The sequence below is a fragment of the Temnothorax americanus genome, unplaced genomic scaffold (assembly GCF_048541705.1).
Source record: "Temnothorax americanus isolate GAGA-0224 unplaced genomic scaffold, ASM4854170v1 Scaffold5, whole genome shotgun sequence".
NCBI lineage: Eukaryota > Metazoa > Arthropoda > Insecta > Hymenoptera > Formicidae > Temnothorax > Temnothorax americanus.
In genome coordinates, this window is record NW_027509657.1 from 2,615,088 (window position 1) to 2,636,283 (window position 21,196).

The 21,196-nt window shown below is 36.4% G+C and overlaps 4 protein-coding genes across 12 annotated transcripts in view; 1 reads left to right on the forward strand and 3 right to left on the reverse strand.

Annotated features, from left to right (window-relative positions):
- Positions 1-9,603, forward strand: part of LOC143904066 (uncharacterized protein CG43867) — a 59,593-nt gene extending 49,990 nt beyond the window's left edge. For 3 of the 7 annotated variants that reach the window (XM_077418298.1, XM_077418301.1, XM_077418306.1), the window contains exons 7-21: positions 365-599; positions 760-934; positions 1,104-1,340; positions 1,743-2,034; positions 2,232-2,505; positions 2,840-3,229; positions 3,680-3,853; positions 6,234-6,526; positions 7,151-7,484; positions 7,725-7,964; positions 8,111-8,247; positions 8,349-8,478; positions 8,620-8,829; positions 8,907-9,042; positions 9,362-9,603. In XM_077418298.1, coding sequence (XP_077274424.1) covers positions 365-599; positions 760-934; positions 1,104-1,340; positions 1,743-2,034; positions 2,232-2,505; positions 2,840-3,229; positions 3,680-3,853; positions 6,234-6,526; positions 7,151-7,484; positions 7,725-7,964; positions 8,111-8,247; positions 8,349-8,478; positions 8,620-8,829; positions 8,907-9,042; positions 9,362-9,426 — 3,322 coding nt within the window. In that variant the 3' untranslated portion in view covers positions 9,427-9,603. Of the gene's footprint in view, positions 1-364; positions 600-759; positions 935-1,103; positions 1,341-1,742; positions 2,035-2,231; positions 2,506-2,839; positions 3,230-3,679; positions 3,899-6,233; positions 6,527-7,150; positions 7,485-7,724; positions 7,965-8,110; positions 8,248-8,348; positions 8,479-8,606; positions 8,830-8,906; positions 9,043-9,361 lie in introns of those variants that run through there. The other 4 variants (XM_077418302.1, XM_077418303.1, XM_077418304.1 and 1 more) reach the window with 4 other exon arrangements.
- Positions 9,604-11,678: 2,075 nt separating this feature from the next.
- Positions 11,679-13,316, reverse strand: Naa20a (N-alpha-acetyltransferase 20 A). The gene is made up of 6 exons (XM_077418322.1): positions 12,925-13,316; positions 12,796-12,820; positions 12,412-12,502; positions 12,189-12,318; positions 11,973-12,109; positions 11,679-11,891 (listed from the first exon to the last, which is right to left on the reverse strand). Exons 1-6 carry the CDS (start codon positions 12,975-12,977, stop codon positions 11,806-11,808), a joined length of 522 nt encoding a protein of 173 aa, XP_077274448.1. The 5' UTR covers positions 12,978-13,316; the 3' UTR covers positions 11,679-11,805.
- A 145-nt stretch (positions 13,317-13,461) lies between these two features.
- On the reverse strand, positions 13,462-15,078 carry Spase25 (Signal peptidase complex subunit Spase25). The gene is made up of 3 exons (XM_077418321.1): positions 14,920-15,078; positions 14,143-14,447; positions 13,462-13,953 (listed from the first exon to the last, which is right to left on the reverse strand). Exons 1-3 carry the CDS (start codon positions 15,055-15,057, stop codon positions 13,710-13,712), a joined length of 687 nt encoding a protein of 228 aa, XP_077274447.1. The 5' UTR covers positions 15,058-15,078; the 3' UTR covers positions 13,462-13,709.
- A 239-nt stretch (positions 15,079-15,317) lies between these two features.
- Ints8 (integrator complex subunit 8) lies at positions 15,318-20,167 on the reverse strand. Of its 3 annotated transcripts, none has more exons than XM_077418318.1 (12): positions 19,939-20,167; positions 19,277-19,694; positions 18,941-19,178; positions 18,627-18,863; positions 18,303-18,548; positions 17,804-17,945; positions 17,282-17,689; positions 16,941-17,195; positions 16,500-16,746; positions 16,201-16,319; positions 15,749-16,101; positions 15,318-15,597 (listed from the first exon to the last, which is right to left on the reverse strand). In XM_077418318.1, the coding sequence occupies exons 1-12, from the start codon at positions 20,054-20,056 to the stop codon at positions 15,478-15,480; spliced, it is 2,901 nt and encodes a 966-aa protein (XP_077274444.1). In that variant the 5' UTR covers positions 20,057-20,167; the 3' UTR covers positions 15,318-15,477. The 3 variants fall into 3 exon arrangements, with proteins under 3 accessions (XP_077274444.1, XP_077274443.1, XP_077274442.1); XM_077418317.1 differs by having other exon boundaries at positions 16,201-16,298; positions 17,804-18,053; XM_077418316.1 differs by having other exon boundaries at positions 17,804-18,053.
- Positions 20,168-21,196: the final 1,029 nt, after the last annotated feature.

Sequence of the window (21,196 nt, forward strand, 5' to 3'; positions counted from 1 at the left end):
ATGCACTCGTATCTCGATTCTCCTTGGGAGGCCTCACGACGTGATAGCGGCGCCCGAGTTTCCGAAATGTGGTACCCTGTAACGTCCTGGGACTTCCTGAGGGGATCCGTCGTCCCACCCTCTTATTATATACTTTTATTATTACATGTGTTTTATTTGTCACATTTGTTATATTTATACGTTTATTATATTTATATTATGGCACAATATTTCATAATTTTGAATTACATTTACGTGGCGCTTTTAATTTATAACGAACAGTAGTGGAATTTAAAGACGCAGCACGCACACGCTCATACCCCGCACAGAAGATAATAGAATTGATTATGTGCTTTACTTGCCGCTTCTCTTTATTCTCTCTTAGTCTACTGTCCGAGGAGCTGGCCGCGGCGGTGGAGAACCTGGTGATGTTGCCAAATATATCCGGTGTTTCGGAGGCCAGCCGAGACAGCGGAAGCTCGGAAGCGCTGCACGACTATGCCGAGATATACACACCCAGCCGAGAGGGCATGAACTGGCTGCAGGGAGGAGGACAAGGTCCTCGTCCACCCACCCCACCGTTGCACAGGTTTCCTAGCTGGGAGGCGAAAATATACCAGGTAACGTTAATCTCAGTTTTCATTCAAAGACATATAAATGGAGTAAAAATCGTAAAGATCAGATTACATCAGTGCATTAATGAAAATGTCGGGATAATCTAGGTTTTTTTATATTTTATGTTAATTTCTGAAATAACTAAGCCTCGATAATCATTTGTAGGTAGCGGACGGTGGCCTTGGCATCGGTCCACCGACAAACGAAGAGTCCGCACCTTCAACGATGACCACTACGACGAGTTCATCGAAGCATTCTCAGGCCACGGGACACAACTTAACAGCGCACAACTCTCAAGGCTACTGCGATATCTCAGTTCCAGTATACGCTACTGTCAAAGGTAGATTATAAAAATATTTATTATAAATTTTTAGTGTAGCGCGTGAGAGAAGAAAATGCGCAAGAAGTATAATAAAAATGTGACAATAATTACATTTACCAGTGTGATTAATAGTTAGCTCTGTAATATATAAATTTACGTTTGTCTTTATCGATCATATATTTTTCAGGACGTGCCAGTCAAATCAGATCTATGCCTTTCGGCGATAGCTCTGATGATAGTTCGGACGGCGAGGAACATCCGAATCAAACTGAAACTAATACTAGAATTACCAATAGCTCGTCAGACAATACGGATTCCTCCCTCGGTAGCGGAAGTAGTCCCTCGAAAAGTATCAAAACAACCAGTAGCCTCAGTCCCGCGAAAAGAAGTTCTAGCGGATCTCCCAGTAAAAGCGTAAAACGTGGTGAGTTTAATTAATGTGATTTTTTAAATCCATTTATTTCATGATAAAAATGTAAATAGCATTTAACATTTTACAATTTTTTTACTACTTTTAAATTAATTCTATCCATTTTTTTGGACAAGAAAAAATCAGCATATAATAAATAATAATAAAGTAATATTTTTGTTGCATTTTAATAAACATCTATAATTATATTTCAATTGAGAAATATATCACATAAATCAAATATATTTTATTGTAATTGTTTCGGTACTATCTTGCACATCGAAAAAGCGGTAGTAAGAATGATAAACAGGCAAACAGAAACATAAACTGTTAACCAAGTTAACTGTTAAAAAAGTAGAATACATTCACGTATAAAATAACCGACATCCAACAACTTTAAGTTTGTTTGGCTTGCAGATACTTCTCTTGAGTCAGGATTATCCGAGGATTATGCAATACCTCCCGATGCACTAAGTTCGACATCTTTAGAATCTAGCATGCCTAGCCTTCTAATGCGCGTCTCTGGCGAAAGTCCAAAGAGACAGGAATCGCTGGAGAAGACGGGTCATCTGGCGAAATTAGGCGGCAAGTTAAAAACTTGGCGGAAGCGATGGTTCGTGTTGAAAAACGGTGTGTTAACGTATTGGAAGAGTCAAAATGACGTCAACCGGAAACCTCAAGGCCAAATAATCTTGGACGAAGTGTGCAGGTATGCGATATAAGATTGGTTTATAGATCGCGGAGAAAAAGAGGCTTGATCGAACGAATAGATCATAACATAAAAGCTCATTGTACAGAGATTTAAAAATACTTTTAGTATTTTAGCAAAGCATTATATTTGACGACATTTTATTCTCATTTCTGTTGAAGAACCTGCAGTTTCATATATTTTTGTGTATCTTCCAGGATCAATAGAGCCGAAGGAGCCGCCACTTTCGAAATAGCCACAGGTAAGAAGACTTATTACTTGACCGCGGACTGCATCGCCACAATGGAAGACTGGATAAGGGTACTGCAGAACGTGCAGAGGCGAAACGCAACGAAACTTTTGCTCAGCAGGGAAGATAATAAACCAACGATACAGGGTTGGTTGACGAAGGTGAAAAATGGCCATGCGAAGAAATGCTGGTGCGTGCTCATCGGCAAGATGTTCCTTTACTTTAAGTGCCCAAGTGATATGGTGAGTGTACACGAATATTAACGAAATCATTATTAGATGCATTCTCGAGATACAATGATTGTACAACAAACGACTTTGATATTATCGTAATTAATTTACATAAACACTTATTAATTAATTAATTTAAACATTTAAACACTTACTATCGCAATAATTTAATTAATTACTATTAAATTTATTCCATACTATAAATTCAAGAGATTCACCGATCACTTTTTATTTAGCGAATTTACTTGTTCAATAATGGTTACGCAATTGTGTTTTTCTGAAAGTTTAGTAATATTATTTTATATTTACATATCAAATATATTTAATCGGTCTTTTAAATCATCAGAATCCTATCGGCCAAATCAACATGAGGGACGCTCGAGTGGAGGAGGTGGAACATGTTTCGGATAGCGACAGTGAGGAGAGAGACGCTGAGTGTCCACACGAGAGAACAATCGGCATCTTTCCGACGCATCAGGGCCCAACTTATCTACTAATGCCACATAAGCAGGATAAGGACAACTGGCTCTACCACTTGACAGTGGTGTCGGGCGGTGGACCGAGCGCGGGCACACAATACGAGCAACTGGTGCAGAGACTAATGGAAACCGACGGTGATCCTAGTTGCGTGCTGTGGCGGCATCCTCTGCTGCTACACACGAAAGAGAGTATCACGAGCCCGCTGACAAGCCTGACTTCGGAATCTCTGCAAACTGAAGCCATAAAACTCTTCAAGGTTGACACGATCCCTCGTCAATTCTTTCGCGATTGCTTTATTGCGATTTATACCAAAATTTTAACATTTTTCTTTTGCATGATAAAAATGACAATTCTAATTTCCAACGGTTATATTAACTTTATTATATTAGATGTTACGACGCTTTCGGAACTTATGGTTTAATTGTTTCTTTTATCTTTTTCTTTCCGAAATGTAGATATGTTTGTTTCATTTTAAATACAGAATTTACAAGTTTTGACTCAATTTTTATGTGGATACTGAATCTTATTTGAGATCTGTTCTTCTTAGCTACATTTTCTACACTTTTCAGTTTTTCCTTCTTTTTCCATTTATACTTGATATATATATATTCATTTTATCTTAAATGCAGAAAAGTGTATAGCAAGGCGTGGCTAAAAGGAACGAGTTAATGTATCGCTAAAATGTGACACATTTCTAATCGTACAGGCTTGTCAGCTGTTTATGTCGGTGGCAGTAGAACAAGCAGGTATCGACTACCACGTGGTTCTAGCGCAAAACGCATTACAACAATGCCTAGACCAGCCTGAACTTCAGTCTGAATTTATATGCGCACTGGTAAAACAGACAAGTCGCCACACGCAACACCGTTTGGGCGTACAGGTAAAAAAGGCCGCCAAACTTGTGTCACTGGGTACTGCGCGCGTTGTAAGTCCTGCTTATTGTTTAACAAAAACAACCGTTCAACCATCCTGTACCATTTTTTAAATTCAAGTGATACTCATCAATCATCCGTTCTTTTTTTAAACGCGGATAGATCTCATCTGTATCATTGAGCTATTTTTCAGTACCAATCATTCGAACGATATTTCTTTCAACGCGGAAAATGGTACAATGGGTATGCTTAGTCAAGTATTACAAATAATCCCGCCGGGCGTGGTCACGGAGTAGTGGTTTAGCGGAATGGTTCAACTAAAAATATAGCACTCGATAATACTTAATGACAGAAATACGCCGCTTATCGCAGTCATAATACTTGACCAAGTTTAACGACTATTTTAGTTTTAACAATCATTCACTCATTTAATTCTAATTTGCCGCTTTAAGTGTGCTGTCTTTTAGATTCTTACTCTATTTCAATCGCATGCGTTTATAATTCTGTTAGGCATCACGATGGTGTTAAGTTTCATTTACTTTTTATCATATACTTTAATATTTATACATCATACCCGATCAAATTACCCTAACGCCCATGTGAGCCGAACATATTTCGACGATTATCATAATATAATCTATGTGAATGTCTATCGATCGCGTCTGTTAAATCTCACGCTTAATCTACGTTAAATCTGTACGTTACAACAAAGTGTAATATTTTTTTTCTGAATGAGAGATGCGTCAAAATACGTTCCGCGCCACACACACACACTTGCAGAATGGTATGTTGGTGTACATGAGGACACATACAGAAAGAAACATTTTTAAATTCTTTTTTTTTCTAATTTTTCACACGAGTTCCTTTTTTTTTATAATAGCTGCAATATAGAGTTACTTGGATATTCTCTGTTTGAATGCTGCTTAGAGACTTAGATTTATCGTCGAATTAGATTCTTTTAACAAGTAAAGTTTATTATAATCCTTTATACCCCTTTCCAGACAATACAAGCTTCTAAAAAATGTCATCAAGATGCTGTAAAGATATCTAAAAAGCGATTTAAATATCAGATATCAGATATCTTTTACACAGCTTACAGACAACTTTTGAATTCTTGTATTATTCCAATTCTTTTCTCTCTTTTTCCTCCCTACTATCTTTTTCTCTCTCTCCCTCTGTCTATCCTTCCTCTCAACTTTATTGGAAAAAAAGGAAACATAGTATATGGACATGTTGTCCCGAATTTTGCATCACTATACGTAAACTTGTGAAGAAAGAGCCTCAGTCGTCTCATGTAATGTCAACGAACGTAAACGCAACGCTTTACAGTTGGTACGGTAGATTCACGTGGCCTTAAGAGCTTTTCTCATTGACACATTTTAATTTCCATGCAATTTTTGAGGGTTTATGCCGAGTACGCGTTTTTTTTTTATTCGATTAACACGTAGAGTTGTGCGGTGAAATTTCGATTTCTCGTGCTTATCTACTAACTAACTACTACCGAAGCACATTAATTGAAGTTAAATTTACTTTTTAGTGGTGCAAATTTTGTATAAGAAAGAGGAATCGACTTGTCGTGTAATAAATCGGTTAATTAAATAAAATTACGAATTTCTAATTTTCGAGATCGTGGGATGATTTTTTTAGATTTTTTCTTTTGGTTTCTATTCCTTCTCTCGTTTAACTTACTCTTATTAGATCAGCAGTTTTAGTTTAAAATGAATTACAGTTTTACTTTAAAAAGAATTAATGAATCAAAAGTTAGAGACTTTTTTTCCACATTGTGCACTTAAATTATATTGCTAATTATTTCACAAAATAAATGGAAAAAATTAATCTTGAGAATTTGAGAAAATTAAATGTAAAATAATTTTTTCAAGTTCTTAAAAAGATAAAATCGCTGTTGCACTGAAAAATTTAGCAAGATTATCTGTATTGATCACTTGTGCGTAACACATGCAACACTGATATGATAGAAGAATGGCACAAGGGGTAGAATAGAAAGGAATATATTATAGAAAACCAAGAATCTTTAAACAAATCCTCGCATTCTCTCGAAGGGCAGAAATTCGATTTGACAGAATTAATTTCGCCTCAGTCTCTTTTAATTCGCTAATTTTTCTAAAAATGTACATAGTATATATCACGATCGAAATAGTATCTATGCATACATATGGAGAATGAATATCCATCTACAAAATGATAGATCGAGAAAATAATAAAAGTAATAAATAGCTGGAAAAAAAATAAGTAAAATGGCATAATGTCGAGACATTTCGTCACTCGTGTAAAACGTGTCGCGTTTACCCTTTGACGACGAGAAGTAATATACTAGGATTGGCTGAGTTATATGCCGGGACGTAGTAGTATGCCAGCATACCATTGCAGCAGCTCCTCCTCTGCGCCACGCAATCGCTCTTCACCTGCGATACGCAAAGTCCCGCGGCAAATGGCAGCGGTGAAAATGCGGACGCGCAATCAACGGCCTCGACTTCTCACAGTCCTCCGCTCACGCAGGGCCACTCGACCTCCACTATCTTGGACTGCAAAACTAATCCCGCGCAGTATGTGCTTATCCAGGGATGGCAGCTCCTGGCGCTCGCCGTTTCCCTCTTCCTGCCCAAGAACAATCGGCTACTATGGTACCTGAAACTGCACCTACAGAGAAACGCCGACAGCAAGTGAGTGAGAGCCGGTCGAAAAGCGGATCGATCATTGTAGAGAGTAATGTGAAGAAAAAGCTTCTCTCTCGGATCATTGCAGGGGAAAATAAGAAAAAAAGTTTCTTTTAGGAAGGAGAATCAGTTTCTAACAATTGCGCTACTCTGACTTATTATATTACACAAGATAAACATAAAAATATATTTTAAAGTCCATTTTGGAATTCCCCAACGAAGAATTTTATAAGGCAGTGCCTTCCAATAAAAGTATTAGATCTTTAAGAGATGAGATTTGGCTTGCAAGACTCCATGAATTCTATTTTTGTTCATTTTTTGCAGATATAAGATGGATATAAGTTTTTAATACATTTTCCTTTTCAGCAAGTATATAATTAAAGGTTTCGTTACGAATCTTAGCTTAATTCAAAACTCTCGGAACTCGAAACTTTCCTACGTGCATTGCTGAAGCTATTCCGACGATATAATCTTTGCGATAAATGGAATATCTATTTTAATTGATTCAACGAGTTGAATAAAAAGTTTATAAAAACGAGTTATAAAAACACTTTTCTGCAATGATAGATCCGACTCCAATTTTTATTAGCATTGGTTTACCTTGCATCACGTTGCGTTGTGTTATACCAGAACGGAATGCGGCAAGTACGCGGCTTATTGCGAGAGAGCCTTGGAACGAACATTGCAGAACGGCGGTAGAGAAGTGAAGCCGTCGAGGATGGAAGTACTGTCGATACTAATGAAAAATCCGTACCATCATTCATTGCCGCACGCCATACCAGTTCACTTTCTGAACGGCACCTATCAAGTCGTGAGCTTCGACGGTAGTACCACGATAGAGGAATTTTTGAATACTCTGAATCAAGAGATTGGCTGTAGGGACGTTCATCAGTCCGGCTTCGCGCTATTCAGCGATGACCCGATCGAAAAGGATCTCGAGCATTTCATCGATCCAGAAGCGAAGGTTCGTGAAAATTGAAATCGCGCGAAATCCCTCTTTTCACACTAAGTTATTTGAGACTATTCACATAAAAAATATACCAAATCATTAGTAAATAAATATTAAAAATATACTAATGGGATTAATATAATTTATATTGTATCTCTAATAAAATTTACAAAATTAAAAATTTTAAATGGAAATGAAACTTTTTTTATTTACTTCAATCTTTAAGACTTACAATTAGTACAAACTATGTTATAGCTGTGCGACATTATCTCGAAGTGGGAGACAGCGTTACGAGAGAAGGGCTCGGGAAAATTCGAGAATACTAGAGTGATACAATTGACATACAAATCTCGTTGCTACTGGCGGCAAGCTGCTAAAATGGAAACGGACAAGGAGAGGCTCTTGCTGTGTTACCAAGTGAATCAACAAGTTGTGCAAGGAAAGTTTCCGTTAAATCGTGAGCTCGCTTTTGAACTGGCATCGTTGATGGCACAGGTATGATTCGTATGCGTTAAATACATATAGTACATGTTTTTCATATATTTTAAATAATTGTAGATATACGTTTTATCATATTAATTATCGTCGAGGATAATTTAATCAAATCATTATTCTGTAAGATTGTTTAATGAATTTTATAGATCGATTTTGGAGAATACAACAATGATAAAGCGCGCGGCAGCGGTCCTGGAAGCAATCCGCATCATCTCGTACTCCAAGCTCTGGATAAATTTTATCCAATACGCTATCGAGCCAACATTACCGCCGATCAGTTGAGGTAAACGATCGATAATTTAACTCGATATCGAGAACATATTTATGTAAATATTATATCGTCATTTCTTGCTGTTTTATAACAAATTATTTTGATTCCTTCAGGGAATTGCAGGAGAAGTTACAGGAAAAGTGGCTCGCTTTAAAAGGACGTAGCGTATTGGATTGCGTTCGTATATATCTCACATGTACCAGAAAGTGGCCTTTTTTCGGAGCTACCTTGTATCAAGCGAAGGTATAATAACACAAATTTTATGCTACAAACATTTTATATAAGTATATTTTATATAAGATGATTGTATAATAATAGAGTGTAATATAATTATGATTATATACGCGCGTGTGATTTGATTTTACTTAAAGTAATTTCATTCAGCTGAAGCAAACCGAACCTGTAACGGTCTGGATAGCAGTGTCCGAGGACAGTGTAACGTTGCTTGAATTACAAACAATGGCTGTCATGTGCCGGTATAATTATGCAAATATAGTAACATTCGGCGGTTGTTTGGACGATTTCATGCTCGTCGCTTGCCCGGACGAGGGTGCGGCCGAGCAGAAATTGCTTTTCGCACTCTCTAAACCCAAAGTACGTATAATTATGACGTTGTGGGAAGCTACTAGAAAAATATTTATTTCACCCATCGGCATCATAACGTTTTTCAGATATTGGAGATAACGTTATTGATCGCCGACTATATGAACGCGCTGGGCCACGCTTTACCGGGCACTCCACAAATGAATACTCTAACACGCAATGGATCACACCGATCCATCAAATCCACTCTGAGACCTGCGACTGGTCGGTGAAAGAGAGATTTCTGTTTTCTTAACGTTAAACGTATTACAAAATTATAATTATATAGGATTGTTTCGGAGACTGATAAATAAGGAAACAAAATTACTGTGAATATTGATTTGAAATAGCCACTTTTGATCAGTGATTTCTTGTGTCATAAATGTTGACGATCGATCTCTTCTCAGAATTAATTTCTTTGGTAGACAAACGACAAATTAAAAGTTAAAATTAATAAATCTGTAATTGTTTTCTGTCTAATAAACCAGCAATTAACTAACTAATATTATACAAAAACAGTGCTTAATGAATTTTATTTTTACAGGTTCAAGCTGTCTTCCAACTCAACCTGACATATTGAAATCGACGCCGGATCACCAAAGACCTTAATAAAAAGGCTGGTCACGTTAATTTTTCGGAAAGATAATGGGAATATATTTCTTTGATACGCGCGAAGATCTGATTACGATGCATATTTTCTTTTGTTGTTTGTATAAAGGCAGCGTAACAGTGCAGTATTAGTATCGTACACTGCAATGTGCGGTCGTTTTTTTTTTTTCTACGAAACGCGCAGTCAGACGCATTAGAATCATGTTTACGTTACGTCATATGTGCAAATTACTATCGAAGCTTATATAAGAACGTATCTGTGTAAATACTTAGCGCAAGAACTAATCACGAACGATCGTGCTGGTGATTTAGGGAGCGGCTGAAATCGAATCGAATCGATCTGTAACACTGCCTAATTAGTATGCGCGATTACACATCGAATAGTTTCATCCCGCGGCTACGTACGCTGAGACTTTTGCTACGTATTTATATATCAAATTAAGAACACAACAGGAACGAAAAAGAATGCGTAAAATATACGTAATAGTGAAATGTATTCACCCCATGTCGTGTATTATATATTAATCGAAGTTATTAAATGTTTAGGAGTATATCTCTCGAATGACACAGCGATGCGTTCTTTCCCAATTTTCGATGTCGAACGAAATACCTCCAAACCTACACGAATGCTATCGCTATGTCATAACACGTAACTCATAACACAATTGTTTCTAATTCTATCCAACAGTTTTTGTTGCGTTTCTACTTCGGACATAAAAATCAATTTTACTTAAATTTATTTTGTTAAAATAAATTAATTTTTGTCACATTTTAATTTAACTGAAATTGAGAGTTTAGATTTAATGCAGATCTGAGAGTCGTGCGTGAGAATTAAGAAATTTAATTGAAATTATATATTTCATAATTTCAATTTATTCGAAATTAAGTTCGATTTTGTGATATATTCGGGCAAGAAAAGAAGAGCTAAATCAAGAAAGAAAAGATAAAGATAATTTTCTTTTAACAGTCATATGTTACAAGATTGACAAAAAAAAGAAATTGACTATATTTCTCTCTTATATCTTCGGACGTCTATTTGTTTCTTGTATGTGAGGCTTCTCGCGAAATCAATCAACAAACAGAGGAAAATCCGATATACTCATATTAACTTTGATAACAGCTAGTCTCGTATCTGATATTTATTTAAGGTATAACCGATTACATGGTTTTTTTTTTTTTACAGGTTCACGACCAAATAGATGTAATTCGGGAACGTAATTTACTATTTAATATAATTAACATTGCGTTCCTACGCGTAATACGTGTGCAACACTGTGTATTAAACATGCGTAACGATTATAGCGTCGTCTATATATGTGTATATATATATATAGAAAACGAGAGAATGAGAGAATGAAAGAGAGAGAGAGAGAGAGAAAGAGAGAAGTTTTGTACTCGCGTTCGACGTGTCCTACGTAACTAGTAAACGTCTTCCTTCTAGCGGTTACAAATTATGAGCTGAAAGTAGGGCTTTCGTGCAATACGTACAAGACTTCTACGGTTTTGTAATTTTCGAGATTACTATGTGTCTGTCCCGAGCGGAATAGCGGGTCTCGATTTTCGAAGGATCTCTGCGAGGTGTCTGGAGAACGTCTAAAAAAATCTCAGGCGTCTTCACGATCTCTTTTAAATATCTGAAAATATGGACGGACTGTACGGACTAGGCGCGCATATACTCGGCTTCATTTAGCACACTGTGAATGTTTGTACGAATAATACGAACCTCAGACTATTAAGAGCAGTACAAAGATATGCAAGAACGACATTTTGTCCTTAATTTTTTATATAATATATCGAAGCGATATCGAATGCTGTTGCGTGGGTGATTAGCACCCGTGTATAATGACGTAGTTGAGGGAATCATACGCGTATTACACTCACCTATTCGTGTAAATATCATGAGAACGGACTTGCGTTTCTAAAAAAGTTAGTAGAATCAAAATAGGCAGCTAGCAATTTACACAATCGAGCTCTATCTGGATCGCGTTCTACCGAGCCTATCTCACATCTTACATTTATATTTATTATTTATTCGTATGAAAAAGGTACGAGCGAGACAAGTGGAAAACATTGTGTACTATTGTACAGAGGAACAAATAAACTGCACATTAATACAATTTTACAGACGTCGATAACGATTGTCGAATTATTTTTTTATCTCACTTGAGAGAGACTAGAGTATGCTGATAAAAGGGAGGACCTTAAAAGAACATTAGATATTCTGTGATAAATGTAAAGAAGTCACTATGAGATTCGTTCTAAATTTTTAACGTACATATATATTTCTTACGTACTCATTAATTTCACGATAATTTGTACAAAAAATTTGTGTATAATTTACTTTTCAGTTTTTGTCAATGCGAGGAGAAGCTCAACGCTTCAGTCTACCTCTTCCGGTCTCACAGGATGTGTTAGTGGAATCATAGATTTCTTTTTCACATCTTTCGACAGGGCTTTTCTCATGTCTGGAAATAGGATCTATTACAACATCTATTATATCTCACGCATATAAAGGTTTTATTTTAGATTTCTTAAAGAACCTTTACCATATGCGTCTTCGTCTGGATCCCCATTATAATATTCCAACACAGTTCTGTATACTATGTACCCCAATTGTTGATACATTGTAATAGCCACTTTGTTGCTTACCCTAACAAAGAGGTCCACAAAATACGCCTGTTTCCTGATTTAAATAAAAAAAAAGTATATACATATAACAAGGGGTATCGACAAGCTATGACAGGTAAAAAATTGGAGCTTACTTTTCTGACACGTCCTCAAGATACTTCATCAACATCGCAGCGAGACCCAGCCTTCTGTAATCGGGAGAAACTGTGAGGGCTGTTACGTGACCATGCCAATTTTCTCCGTGACCCTCAGCCTTTCCCATGACTTTGATGGTTTCAAATAATAATAAAACGTTAACGTTAAATAATAAACTCACGCTTTTACTAGCAAGAACGTACTTGGATCAAACGAACTTACTGTAACCCATAATTTCCCCACTCGGAGATTCTGCCACTTGAATGTATTCCGGCCAGTGTGAGAGGTAATGCATGTAAAACGAAAGGCCGTACTAAATAGAAATGTGAAAAATCAAGGAATATAAATTGTTTCAATGAAACGTAACTCTTAATGCAAAAACACTTTAGTTTCTTGACTTATTGGACAATGCTCCACTTTATTATGGATAAAATTATTTCATTTCACGTAAAATTATTCATTACGAACGAGGTGATTTTGGAATAATTTTTCTCCAAGAATTTATTATCTTTAATTTATCAAATTTTATATCACGATTAATATGATTCAATAAACTTGAGATAAAATAATGATATATTATCAATTTTTGATCAGGCAAAAGGATACTGTTTCTGTGAGTGGATCCAAATTCCTGAAAATGACAAATATAATCATAATACTTGGCATAATCGGTATAATTATCGTTCAATTGAATTTTAGGTTAGACGAGGGGAAACTCGTTTAAAAATTACTTACACGTTGTTGAATTTGAACAAGTCATTGCATGTGAAAGGCCTAAGTGTCGTCATTTTTTAAAATTGTAGAAGAACTAGTTTATTCGGATCACTTGTCGATAGAATTTAGCTGAAACGGATCAGAAGGAGAACGGTCGCACTTGACAACAAAACGATACACTTGATTACAGTAGGCGCCACATACACTTCCATACCAGTCGATAATTAAAACACGCTATTAATTATTAGATGTTACATTCTCATAGAAAAGCGAGAATTGGAATATGCATCATATATGCATCTTTTAAGATACTCTAAAAAAATCAGTAATTATTGAGACAAAACATTTACATAGCAAGAATTATAGAGTACACGTCTTATGAATTTCGAAAATTCATCAAAATTATTAAAATATATCTTGATAAGAGGTTTTTCGAATCAAAATTAAAAAAAAAAAACCAATTCAGTTTCGTTTTTTCTTCAATATCAAATATTAGAACAATTTTATCAGCGGCCTCTCTGCAAGTTGGGGATGAGTAATAAATGCTCTACAAAAAGGTTTGTAATACATGTTCTTGTTTCAGGTGTCGAATATAGTATTATTAATAATTGTAATACATGAATGAAAAATGCTTGATTTCTTATTTTTACGTGTTATTTACATCCTTACACGAGACTGGAAATGTGGACTGCATACATCTCAATACGACCGAAGAACTGCGACGCAACGAATATGCTCAATTTCACATGGAAAAAAACTTATCGTTTTAGAGAAAAAAGCTTTACTGATTAGAATTCAAAACGCAGCTACTTCTCCTTGCGTTGCGACGTCAGACTGTCATGCATGGTCGTTACTACGACTTCTATCAATTCCGGTATCACCACACCATTGACATCGATGAAATTCGCGACAGATTTGGTCACGCTTGTCTCATTAAAGACTCCCGTTGACGCGCTCCTGACTGACAACACCAAATTGTATTTATCATCGTATTTCTTTAAGTAGGAACTTGCCTCCCAAATCATGTCAGGATTGAAACCCGCTGGATCTCTGAAAGCGAGAAAGATTGACATTTTATGCAATTCTACAAATCCATATTTCTATTATACATTCAGTATTAAATATGACTTTTTGATTCTTTCCTCTGTAACACATTGAAAATTGAGTTTAAAGAACCAAAGCGATAAGAACACAGAGACGTCCTATAAATTATAAATCATCAAATATATATAAATTCACCTTTGAATTGCAACTACAAATATGCCTTTCTCTTTGTACGACGTATACACAGTCAAGAGCCCCATTAGAAGAAAATAGAAAGAGACGCAGGCTATTAAAACAGGTTTGGAGGCAGGGAATGGATATAAATAATCGCACAACAATGCTACGATAGCTATTGTAACAGCGATTCCGCAGAGAAAGAGTCTTCCATCGAGGAGACTAAAATTTTCTATGTAGTTATATTTCTTCGTAAGTACGTCCTTGACCGCATCGTCCAAGGCATTTTTCACGGCTGACCCGTCCCACTTGTTGATCTTTATGACCTGCGGAATTAAACGTATTAAACACTTTTTGTTTTTGCGCAACAAGAAAATATATTTTATATAAAAACAAATTGCGAGAGGTTGCATTATAAAAAAATTACATAATTTATATTGTAAGGAGAATTGCACACAGGCGTCCGAATTTTTAATTAGAACATATACATCTCTTGCTCAGAAAATTAAAAATTAGAACTTTCGTTTCAGTTGCAAAAATTTGCAAATCGTCAACAATGTATTTAAAATGCACTGTAAAAAAAGATTGATTGCACAGTTGAGAGAAGACTCCCGCTAAGACACGATTGCAGTTACTCGGGGTATCATACGTGGCAACACGAACGACCGTATTGTCGGCGAGGCGAATATCGCGCGATCCGGAGCAACAATCCATTTTCGTCGCAGATGCACGCGCCGTTCGTGAAATGACATTTCGGCAACGAATGAGGATGATTTCAGTTATGAGTGAGAAACATACGGAATTATCTGCTGCAGCCATAACGACCGTTAACCTCTCAGCAAAATATACGTCGCGACTTCGAGACAGTTCGAGATACACGGACGAATGATCGGGCTTGTGCGCGTCGAGCCGTCGTCGATCGCTATCAGCGACCATAACCTCAAAATCGTTCTCGATGGGACGTTCAGGGAAGGGGTATTTTAGGGCAAATGTTTCAATTATCCTTACATCATGAAGCTGTCGCGGCAAATGTCGATTGGCCGTTGTATCGGCGTTTTTTTTAGGGATTTATGCCTCCTATATTCAACAAATCGCGAATATTTATAAACTTATCACATAGCAACTCGCCTTTACGTAGCGCAAAATTCCGCGCGAAGTTTAAACGTTTCTCTAATAATTTAGGTCGAAACGACGGATCAATCCAACATATTTATTTTACACATTGTTTCGCAACGCAGGATACATTTAAACGTAAAAAATTCATGCAACGCGTACGAATGTACGTATTGCAACATACTAATGTATTCGATATTGTATGTATAAATGTATATTTTAAAAAAATCTCAGGCAATCCTTTCAATAAACGTACTGTTTCGCTAGCGCTCTCAAAAATTTTGCTTTACGAATATTGGCCGCTTCTCTTTGGATCTCTTCGTTGTTGTTGGAGTTTAATTCCAGCAAACCGATGACTTTGATCTGCAAAATGAAATTCTTGTAAGAGAACAAAAACGTAAAGAAATCTGATCGTGTGATATTCATTTAAAGCAATTATTTGATTGTTATTCGTATAATTATGCAACTATTATTACACCATTCAACACTTAGATGACTTAATTCAATTATTTACCGCGAGTTGCTTTCTATGATGTTCCCCGCGTTTCGTGTGCAAATGTATGAGATACTCGAGTATCGTAGTATCCCAAATGCAATGATAATACGCGTCCATAGCATCAGCCGCGGCGCAGCTCTTTTGATCGCTGGCTGCCATTTTAAACGCCAGAGAATAATCTACTTCCTCCAAAAATTGGCACAGCACAGCCGCCTGAGTGTAGCACTGTAAATGAGCGCAACACTTGATCATCCTTCTGTAAACTAGATCGTCTATCTGCGTGCGTGATGTGATGGGTTGACTAAACAAATCACTGGCTATCATGATTGCCTCCAAATAATATCTCATTGCACTTTCGTAGTACAATAGAACTAGAAAAAGGAGAGACAAGTATAAGTGTAATACAAAGACAATATAAGTATGTATATAATAATATTTAATACTTGTATTTGTGACGGGACGAAACATACCAAAATTGAGATCACCCATTAGCCTTAACCAAGGCACGTTGCAGGGATAATATTTTAAAGCTTGCGTCAGCAGTTGGAATAACAGTTCTCCAATATGCCTGATGTTATACGAATTTGCACTGTAAACGTTAATTTCTGTATCACTGAGACATTAAATACTCCGCTGACTTCCGAAAAATACATTAGTAATATTAAATATTAATATTCAAATTTGAAATTGTCGATGTATATTAGGGATACGTAATATGTATTACAAGTTTTGTAAAAACTACAGTAAATATGTAATATGATAAACGTACTTCGGTACTCCGGCAGGCCAAAGGGATAGATACTGCGTGTGTAATTCCAAACTAGACTCGTCGCGCAAGACATTGTGCAAACGACCCAATAATGATATCACCACATTGAGGACCATAGGTTCCCGTAGTCGAGTAAATGTATGGGCAATACCAGTGGCAACATCCCTTGATGAAGAACTCCCGCTGTTACTGCCACTACTGCTACGTTTTTGTGACTGATCCCTACCGGGACCAAATGCGGCTAAAACTAAGAGAAAACGCATGATTTTATTTGATAGAACTTATTTTAGTGTTTATTTATTATTTTCTAATATAAAATACACACAATTAGACTATTTGCAAAACTTGCGTTTGAAAAAATATTAATCTGAGAACATTATATCAAATTAACATAAAGTTTAAAAAAAAAATTTTGTATGTGACTTTAATAAAAATACATACTCATATCCCATGCGTCCCGTGGAAATTTGCGGGTTCCTTTGTACTTAACGATGTCCTGGCAAACGGTGCTGATGGCAGCTGCAAATTCAGTGTAATTCCAGCGTTTCTCCAAACTAGTAAGATAATCCCATTCAGCCATATTTAGAAGAAAGACCGTACAATATTCTATTATTTCTTGTCGCGGAATCAGCTGATCGGACGCTTGTAATGCACCGAGGCACTGTTTACTCCGTACAATCATACTTTGCACATCACCTGAAAAGTAATATCGTACTTGTATATTGAGCTATTACAAATTCGCCATTTCTTTCCTAAACATTTTTAATTCTTCATGTACGTACAACCGTTCGTCACCGGCCAAGCCTGGAAACACTTCCATATCTCGAAGAGCAGACATTCCCAGCTCACTATTTTTGACAGCTTGAAGACCAGCGAGCCACCGCTTTTTTGCTCCTGTAGCTCCTTATCCAATATCTTGAGCAGTTCGATGGCACCGTCGAAGTTTTTAGAAGTCACCAATTCTCGACTCTTCGCGAGCAGGACGTATGAATAATCCTGGATAAAGCCCCTGGAGAGCGACATTACTACACTCTGCAATGGAATGGGTAACTCCCAACAACCATTTATATGATATAACGATTTTATTCGATGTTTTCCGTCCAGGTGGATCAACGTTTCACGAATTACATGAGGATCATAGGACTCTATTAATTTTTGTTCCAATTCGAATACTTCGATCCTCGCGTTTTCTATAAATTTTTAACAAAAAAAAGAAATTTTAGTCAACATGTAAGACCATCAAGAGAGTCTTAGTAATATCTTTAATAATATTCTTTTTTTTTCTCATAACAGTTTGTACTTACGTATGTATGGTACAGATGGGATACCCCAGTCGTTATGTAGCAACAAGCTTGGTAATTCTATCTCATCGGAAATAGCTGCTTGTTGAAGAGTAGCGAGTTCTGCTTCATCGAATAACGATGTGTAGGAAGGATTGTTGAATATCTTTGAAGCAAGCCCTTCTATATTAGTAGTGTTCACAAGATAAAGAAGGTAACGTGCAATTCGTTTTTTATCCACAGTCGTTACTTTCTCCAAGACATTATCTAAAGCCTAGCACATAGCAAAATATGACTAGTAATTAATTTGTTATTTAACAATTTGAAAAAATTTTATTAAAAAATTTATAAATTGATGCGTATTCAAAAAAAGTTAAAAAAGCTATTTTACAGAATAATAACAAGAAAATCTGAACTTTTATTTTCAATTATTTAAAAGTTAAGAGAAATGATTTTGCCAGTGACCAGAGAGATTTTCTGATTGAGAAAGAGACTAAAAAATACGAATAGAAATTATTTTTACCCAGAATAAGATATCCAGACCCTTCGTACCAGCTGCTTTAATTTCAGTTACATAATCACCCAGAACTATATTGTCACCAAGGATTTTTCTAACCAGATTCAAGCACTGTATTTGCAACAGAAGATCCCGGGCAACCACAAATTTCCTGTTAACTAATCCGCCTTGTACATCCAACTCCAAATTATCTCTATAAACCTGCGGTATCTCCCTGAAAACATTATCTGCTTGCAAAATCTGCAATATATTCTGCAGATTTTGCGTGTGTGGTGAATATATAGTATCCAAAAGTACATACATATGATAAATGCTTAAAAATATACTCACAGTGTATTGATCTTTGATAGAAGCGTGCAAACGCTGCGTAAGACTAGGCGTGACTTCCTCTATCGGCACTTCGCACGCTAAACAACAGCCATCTAAAAACTCTCTTTGTACTTTACAATATGTCAATTTTTCTGCCGGGTTAAAATTACTGTACAACTCCTTCGCTTGTTTAATATGGCATTTGGCCTCTTGATACTCTTCCCTCAATAAATGAAACATCGCGAGATCATAATGTATCTAAGAAGCAAAATAACATACAATTTTTTTTATCAACTCCAACAAGAATAGTAATATCCAGCTCGCAAATTTTGTACCTGACATTTAAACTCGTCTATGTTCACCAGGCACATATTTTCCCAATTTTGCTTGATCTCCGTACTGTCTTCGGTCAGCATTTGAAAAGTGTCAAAAGACAGAACCTTTGGCTTTATATCGGGCATTTGTAAAATACTGTTTAGGGCACTTACACTGCTTGGTATGTGCGCTTCTAATTTCCTAATAATATCATCTACTATACCGGGAGGTACATACGTTGATTCTTGAGTACCTGGTCTAGATTGCAATAAGATTGTTTTATTCGTAGCTTATAACGAAGTAAAATCATTTCAAGGTACTGCAACAACGCATATTCGTACAAAAATAAAACTTACATGTGAAGCAATTGTTGTTTCGGCTGTTTATTGCTGAGAGCCCTACAAATAATCGCTCTTAGGTGCCATCTATGATATAAAACCATTGTAAACAGGAGCTGGTCGGAAGCGGTTTCCATAAAAATTTCTGGAATTGTAGGAATTTCCACCACAATGTCCGAAGTGATATAAAACAGATCTTGCAGTAACGTCAACTGTATCGGCAGCGGTAGCTTCTTCTCTAGCACATCCAAGTCCCATTTGAGGTAAGCCGCTACTTTCAGTGAGAGTATCTTTAATGCCAAGTTTCTGTGAGTCCATTTGTTTGTGCCGTTGGATTTTACGTCATTGGATTCTGAATCAATCGCCTTTGGCTCAGTCTCTTTTTGATCGGAATTAATAGTCATAAATTTTATCATCAGGTCTGTAGGCGATGGATCTGAAAATCATGGTATTTAAAAAGCTTTTGTTTAATACAAAATTAATATCATTCGTTGCACGAGTGGTTTCGTCAAATATATAAAACGTACAGTTCGTCATTCAATATTCTTTAATATTAGAACTATTTCTAACATTATGCTAATTAATAATAATAACGAAAGTGTTTCTAATATTTTTTCAATATTATTCCTGGAATATATCTTGATTCCAAGCAATTAGAATAACGCGCTACAATTGTTTACCCGGGAATGGTTTTGACAGGTGTTTCTGCAACAACGAAGGATTCAACAGAAACTCAAACCACAGTATCGTGTCCGGCGAGATCGGCACGGTGCCCGGTCTAAGCAAATCCACATCCATAACACCGATATTGTCATTAATATATCCACAATTAATTAATTTATTTAGCGTTGCGTTTTAAATGCTCGTACGAGATGCCACATGCCACACAAACACAACGATTACAAGCACGGGTCATGAAGAATGAACGAAGATCGCGCACTCCCGTCTTCTTCCTCGTAGCGCACGTGGATTCAAAATAAATGCGCACTGCGGATTAGGGTGCCACTTGCCACTACATGGAGCGCGGAAGACAAAATTTACTAGATTTCCGTCGATCCGTTCCGTCTGTTTTGAATGCCTTGTATTACATGGAGCATATTTTGAGCGGAAAAAAAAGCGGAACGGAGAATTATAAAATATTAATTTTTAACGGTATTTATTGATTAAAATGCTTGTATTCAATAGATAAGCTGAAAAGATAAGCATATTAATAAAAATTGCAATGAATTAACTGAACACAATTTTAAGAAATGAATACAAATGTCTATTTGTCACTATACTGTTCAGCTTTTCCGCGCACCGTGTAACGTAATGGCACCCTTAGGGTGCCATTACATGGAGCGCGGAAACGCGGAAACGCGGAAGCGCGGAAGACAAAATTTACTAGATTTCCGTCGATCCGTTCCGTCTGTTTTGAATGCCTTATATTACATGGAGCATATTTTGAGCGGAAAAGCGGAACGGAGAATTATAAAATATTAATTTTTAACGGTATTTATTGATTAAAATGCTTGTATTCAATAGATAAGCTGAAAAGATAAGCATATTAATAAAAATTGCAATGAATTAACTGAACACAATTTTAAGAAATGAATACAAATGTCTATTTGTCACTATACTGTTCCGCTTTTCCGCGCAAATTGTGCTCCATGTAATATAAGGAGAAACAAACTCGCGGAACGAACGCGTCAAAATCCGTTGTCAACGCGGATACAGTATACTCCATCAAATTTCGGAGCTGTTTAATCACATTGAAAAAAAAGCTTTTACACATACTCTTCGATTACTTTATTATTTAATAAAAGTGGCAGTATAATATTATAGATCCAAACATCATGTTGATGGTTATTATGAAGTATATCTTATATGCAAGCCAGGGTACATACATAGGCTGCGTTAAGTACTGTGGCAGTGAATATCGAAACGCAGCCATACATA